The 11210-nt window shown below is 50.3% G+C and overlaps 1 protein-coding gene across 1 annotated transcript; it reads right to left on the bottom strand.

Moving 5' to 3' along the window:
• Positions 1-1151: 1151 nt before the first annotated feature.
• LOC311621758 (mastin-like) lies at positions 1152-10982 on the bottom strand (the record flags this gene model as incomplete). Its single annotated transcript, XM_084882141.1, has 6 exons — positions 1152-1322; positions 1447-1581; positions 8773-9016; positions 9207-9374; positions 9530-9582; positions 10977-10982. The coding sequence occupies 6 exons, from the start codon at positions 10980-10982 to the stop codon at positions 1152-1154; spliced, it is 777 nt and encodes a 258-aa protein (XP_084738267.1).
• Positions 10983-11210: the final 228 nt, after the last annotated feature.

Genomic DNA, 11210 nt, shown 5'->3' on the forward strand with positions numbered 1-11210 from the left:
CACCCTTGCCCATACTTCATGAGCTGGGCCTAGCAGCTCAGCCCCATCAAATCGTCCCAGCAGGATCAGGCTGGGTCATGCCCTATGTCACTCCAGCTCTGTCTTCAACACTAACCTCCACACCATGTCCCACACTCACTGCAGTGCTGTGTTTATGTCTGTCCTCATCTCCCTGTGTGTTCCAGGAACCCGGGAACCCACTCAGTGAACTTCCCCTGAGACCTTGTCCATGATGGGCACATTTGAACAAGGATAACAAACAAAGTGAAGGAGGGAGGGAGAGGAAGAGGGAAGAGAATAAGAAGAAACAAGTAGGAAATAAGAGAGAGAACATAAAAGATCAGAAAGAGAAAATATAAAAAAGCAGGAAAAGGAGGGAGGGAAGGAAGAAAGGACAAGGAAAGTGGAGGGATGGAGGAAGGGACACTGGGACAAGCAACATGTATAAGCTCCCAGAAATGCCATCATATGGAACTAAACCTTTGAAAACCTTCTCACCCCCACACACAGAGACCAGGGACATAGGACCTCTCAGTGAGGCCACAATGCACCCTCAGTCAACCCCACAATGAGTCCATGCCGCCATCTGAGACCACGGTGTCGAGCTGGCTTTTCCAAGTTTAATGGGAATCAGAGGGTGAGCAGGAGGCCATGGGCACAGGCCACTTACCTGGCCCACCCTTCTGTGAGAGACACCAGACTTTAGAGCTTCTTCCTGTGCCTGCCACTCTAAGTCCAGGAAAGGTGGGTAACCCAGAGGGCAGGAGGCCGGTGTCACTGTGGAGGGTGAGACAATGGGTGAGGAGGTTGGGAGAAGGATGTTAAAACTGGGCTGAAACCGGTTTGGCTCAGTGGTAGAGCGTCAGTCTGCAGACGGAAAAGTCCCAGGTTCAATTCCGGTCAAGGGCATGTACATTGGCTGTGGGCACATCCCTGGTGGGGGATGTGAAAGAGGTGGCTGGTCGATGTTTCTCTTTCATCGACGTTTCAGGCTCTCTATCTCTTTCCCTTCCTCTCTTTAAAAAAAAAAAATCAATAAAATATATTTTAAAAATATATTTTAAAAAAAGATGTTAAAATTGGGAAATCAGCAGGGGTTTCAACAAAGAAGGTAGAGGGTATCCCAAAATGGGAATCCTGCCTGGCCTCAGCTAGGATCCTGGGGGCGGAGAAACATACTTCTGGATCCAAGAAATGTAGCTCATCACCCTGGCATACACCCCAGGGAAGTCGCGATGACCACAGAGGTATCCCCAGCTCACAATCCCTACCTGGACCCAGGTGCATTTCCAGCTGCACACCAGGGGACCCCCGGAATCTCCCTGTGGGGAGAGGCAGGACTCAGTGAACATCTCCACATGGGCTTCTGCATGGAGCTTCTGAGTCCAGATTTCTCTGCGCAGGGAGGGGACGGAGGACAGAGGACGGAGACAGGTGGGGTCTCACCTGGCAGGAGTCCTGGCCATCACTCCCAGCACACAGCATGTCCTCCTTGATAATCTGGTCAGCCTTGTTGGAAGAGTTCTTGTAGTGCTGATTACAATCCCTGTTCCCCACAATAGCAACCATCACCTCCTGCAGCTGGTAGAGTCAGGTCAGCGGAGCTATGGGGAGGGGCTGGCTGAGAACCAGGGCTAGTCCAACTTCTGCTCCTTCCCAAAAACCAGGTACTCCTTTCCCTCTCTGGGCCACTCCCAGCCATCACTGGAAAGCACAGTAAGTCCCTCTGTGGGCCCTGACCCTCAGGTCTAGAAGCAGCTACACCTGGTCCTGGGACTTAGCCTCCCAGCAGCTATTAAGCCCATTTAGTTCTGGACTCAGCACTTCATCAGCCAGAGTCTGGTCTCCACATGCTTCAGGGTAGGCACTGGGGAGAGAGTGTTATCCCAGGATTTTTCTCCTTGAAAAGGAATGGATCAAGGACTCATCCCAGAGAAATGCATCACAACAGGAAGGAAACACTTCTGACCTGAAGGGTTGGGTTTTCATTCTGAATTAGGGACCTGTGCACTGTGAGATCACCACAGGCCCTCACTCCCAGACTGACTCAGGAGGACAATCAAGGTCCAAACACCCACACGGAGCATGGGGAGGGCCCAGGCAGAACCATAAGATGGCCTGTAGGCCTGGCACAGTAAACACCTGTGTCCTCAGTGTCCATGAATCTGATCCTAGAACCCCAGTTCTGCATACATTTGGGCTCAAAAGGAAATCCCCCCTCTAATAACCAAATGTAGCATTCGCATATGGCCCAGATATTCTACTTTCAGTCTATACAGAAAAGAATTGAAAACAGGGATCCAAGATGGTGACAGAGTAGGTGGGAGGTACACTCACCTCCTCCCAGGATCATATTGCAATTACAACTAAATTATAGACAATCAACCTTAATCACCAACTGGAGATTGGCTGAAAGGAAGTCTTATCCTTAAGAACACATAGAAAAAGCCACATGGAGACAGGTAGGGAGGGTGGAGACACAGAAAAGTCTGGAATTGATAGTCAGGAGGGACACCGCAGAGGTAAAGGTCCCCTCTAAGAAGGGAGGGGTCTCCAACCCCTCTCGAGCTCCCCACCTGGAACACCAGTGCCTGGAAAAGGAGCCACACAACATCTGGCTGTGAACATCAGTGGGGACTGCACTTGCCAGAGTGAGACAGGAACACTTCTAGGAACCCAGATGCCCTTTTAAACGGCCAGTGCACAAACATGTCATTTACAGGTACTCACGTGTCCTGGAATGTACGGGAGTCACATGGGGAGAGATTGGGTTGTATGGCTTGGGGAGGGGCTACAGGGGCAGCCTCCATTATCCAGGGCTTAGTCCCTCTCCCACATGCCCACAGATACAATCTCTCCTGAGGTGAACACTCCCCTCCATATGGCATCAAGCTGAAGGAATAGACTTACCCCCTGTCACGCACGCGCGCACACACACACACACACACACACACACACACACAGACACACACACCCTACACCCCACACCCCTGCCCCTGCCTCCAGGCTCCCAGTGGTCCCGCCCTACCAAGCTCAGGTCCTGCAGGGGAGTCTGCTAGCTGCAACCAGCCTGGGTCCATACAGTCTTTCTCAGAAGGCTCCTGAGGAGGTCTGAGCAGACTCCAGGGCTGTTGGAGACACACAAGGAGAGACTGAGTTGTGTGTCTCTGAGGTGAGGGCCATTTTCCCCAGGTCCCCCAACTAGCTGCACAGTGCACAGCCCTCCCTGCTCACTGCCAAATCCTAATGTGAAGAGCCTGATGAAATCTACTGGCCTCATCCTGACGACTCCCTGAGACCCTACCCCACTGGAAAGATGTGAAGACCCCAGGTGAGTATTGGGTGGTGGGTGTTGGGTGGTGGGTGGTGGTGCTGAATGGCCTTGGTGTTTCCTTAGGCTTCTGTTGAGTGCCGTCACACCCAGCACTTTCGCTGAGTTTGAATCTGTATCAACCTGATGAGCACCACTAGCCCCAATCCAATGACTTATATAGAAACTACCTCATGCAACTCAACTACAACAGCTGGGCTCACCTTACCCACACAGCTGACAATCCTAGGGCAACAGCTTAGCTGGAGGCTCGTTCAGTGACAGAGCCAATGGCGATTGACAGGCAGAGGCAGATGTTGGGGTGCTGTGGGCCTTTTGTGTTCAGATGCATGTCTGGGATTGCTGGGAATCAGCCTCAGTTTGCAGCTTAGCCGCTCCCATGTGAACCCAGGCCTACCAAAGGGTGCCATCAACTGTGGAGCTCTTTGTAGCTTCTAATATGTAGCCCAAGATTGGTCACAGGCAGGGTCTGACATTGACCTGCACCAGAGTGCCTCCCCAGAGGCCCCAGAACCACTCACAGCAAAGTACAACCCAATTAGCTCCACAAGAAGCACACTCAAAGGGAGATCTCCACAGGCTCCTGACCCACTGAGCACATTCTCCTTCATGGGGTGAGCCTACTCGCAGAAGCTCATACAGTCTGATCGGGGTCAATACTCACAGTCATGGACCCCAACTTGAGGGTCAACCCTACCTACAACAGGCCAACAACAATCAAGACTCAACTACAACAGCAGGGTTCACACAACCCACATCAGGGGCATTCCTGGGGCACCTAGCTTAGGGAATCAGGAAAAATACACCACTGAGCCCTACAGGACATGTATCCCAAATAATCACCCTTCTAAGACTAAGGATACAGCAGATCTACCTAACACAGGGAAACACATACAGAGAGACAGACAAAATGGGGAGACAAAGAAGGATGCCCCAAATGAAAGAACAGGAGAAATCCCCAGGAAAATAACTAAATTAAATGGAGACACCCAATGTACCAGATACAGAGTTCAAAACAATGGTTCTAAGGATCCTCAAGGAATGTAGGGGAAGGGCTGATGAACTCAGTGAGGACTGCACTAAGGAGACAGTAAGCATTTAAAAAAGGGGCATAGAAACCATAAGCGAACACATGGTCAGAAATGAAAGATATGACATCTGAAATGACTACACTAGAAGGAATAAGAGTAGATTAGATAAAGCACAAAATTGAACCTGCAATTTAAATGACAAGCTTGGAGAAAATACCTAGTGAGTGAGAAAGAGAGGGAGATAGAGAGGGAGAGAGAGAGAGAGAGAGAGAGAGAGAGAGAGAGAGAGAGAGAGAGAGAGAGAGAGAGAGAGAGAGAGAGAAAAGGAATTTAAAATGAGGATAGCTTAAGGGACCTCTGGAACAGCAGTGGCAAGCTGGTGGTCCATGGACCAGCAGTGATCTGAGAGGTCCAAAAGGTTGGGAACCCCTGCTCTGGGACAACATAAAGTAAAAGTAGGCTTAGAGTTATAAGTAGGTGAAATAAAGAGTTTATTCTTTTTTTAAAAAAATCAATCTTTATTGTTCATATTATTACAAAGGTTCCTCATTTCTTCCCCTTTCAACGAGTTTCACACCCCACCCTCGTCTCCTCCCCACACCCCATTGTCCTCATCCATAGGTGCACAGTTTATGTTCAGTCAGAGTTTATTCTTGCATTATTATTTATTAATTGTTGCACTATTTTATCTATGAACAACTATAAACCTACTTTGCCCCACCCTGTATGGACAATGAAATAAACACTGGGCCATAAAAAAGGAATCTTCTCATTGTGCTAAGTGAAATAAGTCCGTCAGAGGAAGACCAATACCACATGATTTCCCCTCTGTGTGGAATCTAAAGAATCAAATAAACAAACAAAAGAGAAACAGGCTCATAGCTACAGGGACAGACTATTGGTTGCCAGAGAGGGGTGGGGGTGAGGGGGGAAGAGGCCCGGTTTAGGGGCTGAGTGAAAAAGGGGAGGGGATTAAAAAATACACATGAGCCAAAACTGGTTTGACTCAATGGATAGAGCGTCGGTCTGCGGACTGAAAGGTCCCGGGTTCAATTCTGGTCAAGGACATGTACCTTGGTTTCAGGCACATCCCCATTGGGCGTTTGCGAGAGGCAGCAGATCGATGTCTCTCTCTCATCTATGTTTCTAACTCTTTGTCCCTTTCCCTTCCTCTCTGTACAAAATCAATAAAATATATTTTAAAAAAATACACATGAGTAAATAATAAACAGTCAGAGGGAATGTAAGTGCAGATTAGGGATAATAGTCACTTATACTGTCATAGCCATGAATGCTGGTAGGTATGGAACTATGAGCGGTTGGGGGGACACTTTGTAAAGTATATGACTGTTCAACCACTGTGCGTATACCTGAAACTAATACAAAATAATACTGACTACAAACTGCAGTGGGAACATGTTTTAAATGACTAGAGAACAGGTGCTCTGGCGGTGCTTGAACACACAGGTTCACAGCAGCATGATTGACAGCAGCCTGAAGGTGGCACCAGTCTCTCAGGCAGGAACAGACCACAAACCGCTCCCTCCACCCAGTGGAGGTTATTGGGCCACAAAGAGAAATGCAGTTCTGACACAGGTTACAGCATGGCTGGGCCTGGAAGGCATCATGCTAGGGGAAAGAAGACAAACACGCCAAGGCCACACGTTGCACGCTTTACATTCATAGGAAGCTTCCAGAACAAGTGAATGCACAGAAGTAGAAAGCAGCTCAGTAGTGGCTATTGTTATGCACATTTTGCCACAGTAAAAACGTGGAGGGTTCCCCCCAATTTCAGAGAATAAAGTTTTTTCCACCAAGCCACAACCACACCTTCTGCGGCTGCCCTGTGCCTCCCTCCGCACACACCCAGCAGGTCCCCCTGAGCCTCACCTCCGAGGCTGCTGTGGGACAACATAAAGCATAATGTTTGCATCATAGGACTACCATAAGGAGAAGAGAGAGAGAAAGGGGTTGAGAACCTATTTCAAGAAATAATTATTTAAAACTTCCCAAACCTGGTGAAGAAAAAGACATATAAGCCCAGAAAGAACAGAAAGTCCCAAACTATTGTAGATGAACCCAAGGAGGCCCTCTCCAAGACACATTATAATTAAAATGGGAAAGGTTAAAGATGAAGAGGGAATCTTAAAATTGGGTAAGAGAAACATAGTGACAAGTAAGGTTCCCCTAAGACCAATTTCTCAACAGAATCATTTCAGGCAGAAGAGACTTACATGAAATATTTAAAGTGATAAATTGAAAGACACTACAACCAAGATTACTTTATCCAGAAAGGCTGTCTTTTTTCTATCTGGTTTGGCTCAGCAAATAAAGTGTCAGCCTGCAGACTGAAGGGTCCCAAGTTCAATTTCATTCAAGGGCATATGCCTGAGTTGCAGACTCAATTCCCAGTAGGGACATGGAGGAGGCAGCCCATCAATGATTCTCTCTCATTATGGTTGTTTCTGTCTCTTGATCGCTCTCCCTTCCTCCCTGAAATTAATAAAAATATTTAAAAATACACACACACACACACACACACACACACACACACACACAGAGCCCTATGTTCACTGCAGCATTGTTTACAGTGACCAAGACAGAAACAATGGTAGTGTTGTTTGCTAGATGATTGGGTAAAGATGTGACACATATTTACAATGGAATACTACTCAGCCATAAGAAAACATGAAATACAGCCTTTTAGAAAACATGGATGGATCTTGAGAATATCATGCAAATTAAATAAGTCAGGCAGAAAACTGAAAAAAAATTAATTTCACTCACCTGAGGAATATAAAATTGAGAGCAACAAATGAACAAGCAAGAAAAAGAAACATATAAAAATTCATAGATACAGATAACAGTGTGGTGGTTACCAGAGGAAAGGGGTGGGATAAAGGGTAAAAGGGTCAATATATGGTGACAGAAGGTGTGACTTTGGGTGATGGGCACACAATGCAACATTCAGATGATGTACCATAGAACTGCACACTTTAAACCTCTATAATCTTACTAACCAATGTCACCACAATAAATAAATTTTAGAAAATAAGCTATAAATAGCAAAAAGAGGACATACAGATGGCCAGCAGACATATGAAAAGATGCCCAATGTCACTAATCATTAAAGAAATGCAAATTAAAACCACAATGAGATACCACCTCCCACCTGTCAGGATGGCTATCATCAATAGATCAACAAGCCACAAGTTTTGGTTAAGATATGGAGAAGGTGAACCCTCATGCTCTGTCAGTGGGAATGCAGAGTGGTGCAGCCCTGTGGGAGACAGTGTGGAGGTTCCTCAAACAATGAAAAATGGAACCACCTTATGACCCAACCATTCCACTTCTGGATATACATCTCAAGAAACCTAAAACATAATTGGAAAGAATATATGCACCCAATGAACCCAATGTGTTCATTGCAGCATTATGTACAATAGCCAAGATATGGAAGCAGCCCAAGTGTCCATCATTAGACATGTGATAAAAACATGGTGGTACACAGAGGGTGGGGCAAAAGTAGGCTTATGGTAAGGAGCAGGCAAAATCTTCTTGTATTATTATTTATTAATTATCATATCATTTTCCATATGAACAACTATAAACCTACTGCCCCACCATATGGACAATGAAATATTACTCGGCCATTAAATAAGAGAAATCTTGCCATTATGCTAAGTGAAATAACTCAGTCAGAGAAACACAAATACCATATGATTTCACCTCTGTGTGGAATCTAAAGAATCAAATAAACAAACTAACAAAAGAGAAAAAGGGTCTTAGAACAGTGAACAGATAGTGGTTGCCAGAGGAATGGGGGGATGGGGCTCTGAGTGAAATAGAAGAGGGGATTAAAAAATACACCTGGGTGGCTGCAAAACAGTCACTGGGAATGTGAGTGCAGATTAGGGAATATAGTCACTAATACTATCACAGCCATGTATGCTGCGAGGTAGGTTTGGAACTATGAGGGGTGGGGCGACACTTTGTAAAGTATATGATTGTCCAACCATTGGGCGTACAACTGAAACAAATTCAAAATAATACTGACTATAAACTCCAATGGGAACATGTTCAAAACGACTAGAGAACAGGTGCTCTGGCAATGCTTGAACACACAGGTTCAAAGCAGCATGGTTGACAACAGCCAGAAGGCGGCACCAGTCTCTCAGGCAGGAACAGACCACAAAACACTCACTCCAGCCAGTGGAGGTTACTGGGCCACAAAGAGAAATGCAGTTCTGACACAGGTTACAGCAGGGCTGGGCCTGGAGTGCATCATGCTAGGGGAAAGAAGACAACAGGCAAAAGCCACAATCATACATCCTTGTGCCTCCCTCCACACACACCCAGCAGGTCCCCCTGAGCCTCACCTCTGAGGCTGCTGTAACCCCAGCCGCTCACCCAGCACATCTTCCACTCAGGGACCTTCAGCGTGGCAGGTGTTAGAGGCACCAGGCTGATGGGCTCAGACAGTGTCACTGGGGCCTCCAGGTTCAGCAGGGCGACGTCTGCGCGCCCCTCTGCAGACAGGCTCTGGTTGAACTTGGGGTGGCGGACAACCTTACTCACATTTGTCAGGGTGTCATGGTCATAGAGTCTCAGCTGCCCAACTTGAACCCTGAGGCCATAAGCGTCCACGTCCTCCCTGGCAGAGGGACCAGGAGCCTCTCAGAGGAGCCTCCTGGGCAGGGCCAGTGTGGGCACAGCAGCAGGGGTGGGGCTCCCTGACAGTGGCTTACCGCAGACCCAGGACCCTGCCAAAAGCCAGCCTCCCATTACCCCTCCGTGTGGTCCCTCCCCACCCCTGCCAGGGGGCCTCAGGCTGCATGGCTCACCGCTGGGTGCAGTGGGCTGCAGTCAGCACCCACTGAGGGTGGATGAGGGAGCCCCCATACAGGTGCTGCCACAGCTCCAGCTCCTTATCGTACCATTGCACACTGACCTGCCAAGGCCATCTGCCAGCGGAGGCATTGTGTGCCCCCAGGGTGCTTCTGAGCCAGGACCTGGGAATAAAAGGGAGAGGGCAAGCCATCTTAGACCTCAGCAGGGCCCCTTGCACTCAGTCTCCCCAGGACGAACCAAGGAGTCCCGCCCTAAGTTGACGCTGAGGGGCCTGGGCAGCCTGAGCAGAAGATGGGGACAGGGAGTGAGGACTCACCTGGCAACAAGGCCACGGAGGCCTGGGAGGCTCAGGAACAGCTGCCACAGCATCTGCGGGGATGGCAGGGGCCTGGCTGAGACCACCAAGAGTGGGACCTGGTGTGGATGGAGAAGCTGGAGTCTGTGCAGGGACATCCTCACCTTGAGAGAGCATCCTTGGGCCCCTTTTTGTACCCCTTCATCCCCTGCACAGGAAGGGGCAGGTGTGGGCCCCTGGCTGGGCCATGGGCAGAGAGAGCCTTTCCTCTCTCCGGACCAACCAAGGTCAGGGGGTCATTCAGCAGACGTCGAGGAGCTGCTGCTGGACCCTGGCGCTACATCCCCAGACCTGCCCCCTGGCTGTGACTGGGTAGCAGCCCCTTCTGGCTGCAGGGATCTCAGCCACAAACCGAGCCAGGCCACAGCATGAGCAAGGAGAGCATGCCAGAGGAGCAGGTTTGCTGACAGAAGTCCGGGAGCGCTGGGCCCAGGCAAGCGGCCCAGGCAGGTAGAGCCCCAGAGCTGCTGCTGGGCCCCTGGAGTTACAGGGCAGCGCCTGAATCCGCTGAGCCCTGTGAGGCAGCTTGGAGCATGCCATCTGACTAGAGCATGCCCTCTGCCTGGCACGTGGCCTGTGACCACCCTCACTGCCCCCAGCAGAGACCTTGCACACTGCCCTCTTCAGGGGGCTCTTGGAGCTGCACCGCGACAGGCTTTCATGGGGAAACATCAGGGAGAGGCACCTGGGAGGCAGGTGGTTAGAGTAGAGCTGGGCAGAGGGTGAGGCTGGAGCACAATGCAGGGTGATTCTCCCTTGACCAGCCCACGGAAAACCCAGGTGTGCCCCCCACAGGACACAAGGCCAGCCCCTGCCTCTTCCTGCACAGCCAAGCTGGACCTGATGGGGTGAGGTAGCCTGATGAGCTGCAAGGCCTCCCAGCCACTGCCATCAAGTCCAGCCGTGAGGGGACTTGGCCCGCCTGCCTCTGGGAACAGCAGTGCCCACCGCCTTCTGCCTTGTGTGCTGAGGAGGCAGCCGCAGGACCACCCAGGAGTCCCAGCCCTGGGAAGGAGAGGCTCAGGACACAACTGAGGCCAACAGGCCCCACACTGTCCACGGAGACCCCCACTCTTGCCCCCAATGGGACACTGGCGCTCACCTGGAAGTGGGACCCAGACCCCCATCCCTGAGGGGCTGAGCTCTGGGCACAGGGACTTCTCAGGCAGGGGGGAGGCACGTGTCCACCTGCCATCACATATACATGGGGGCACCAAGAGACACCAGAGCCATTCCTGTCCCTGCTCCTCATTGTGACACAGCATTCCTGCCTCTGCCTGGCAGTTAGTGTCTTTGGCCCCACCAAGATGGCGGCATGGCTGGCTCCCAGTACCCAGACACCAGCTGTACTTCCATCTCAGGATCATTCTTCAGGGCCAGCTGCATGGCCCATCACCAATACCTTTACCGCCATTGTGTCTGCTGCTCTTGTGACACCAGTGCAGCCTGGACCTGCAGCGGTGCCCTGTCTAGCAATGGGAGCGCTCAGAGCCACAGCCTCTGTGTGGCCGGCGTCCCGGGCTGGCAGGCACTGGGAGGTGTGGAGCTCGCTGCTTCTTGCCCTGAGAGGTGCAGAGGCCCTCACGGCCTGTGGTTGGATGGGGTGCCCCTGGGTGCTGGGTCCGAAAGCTTTCCTGTGCCA

Source organism: Pipistrellus hanaki, assembly GCF_964339955.1.
Source record: "Pipistrellus hanaki genome assembly, chromosome: 4".
NCBI classification, from domain to species: Eukaryota; Metazoa; Chordata; class Mammalia; order Chiroptera; family Vespertilionidae; genus Pipistrellus; species Pipistrellus hanaki.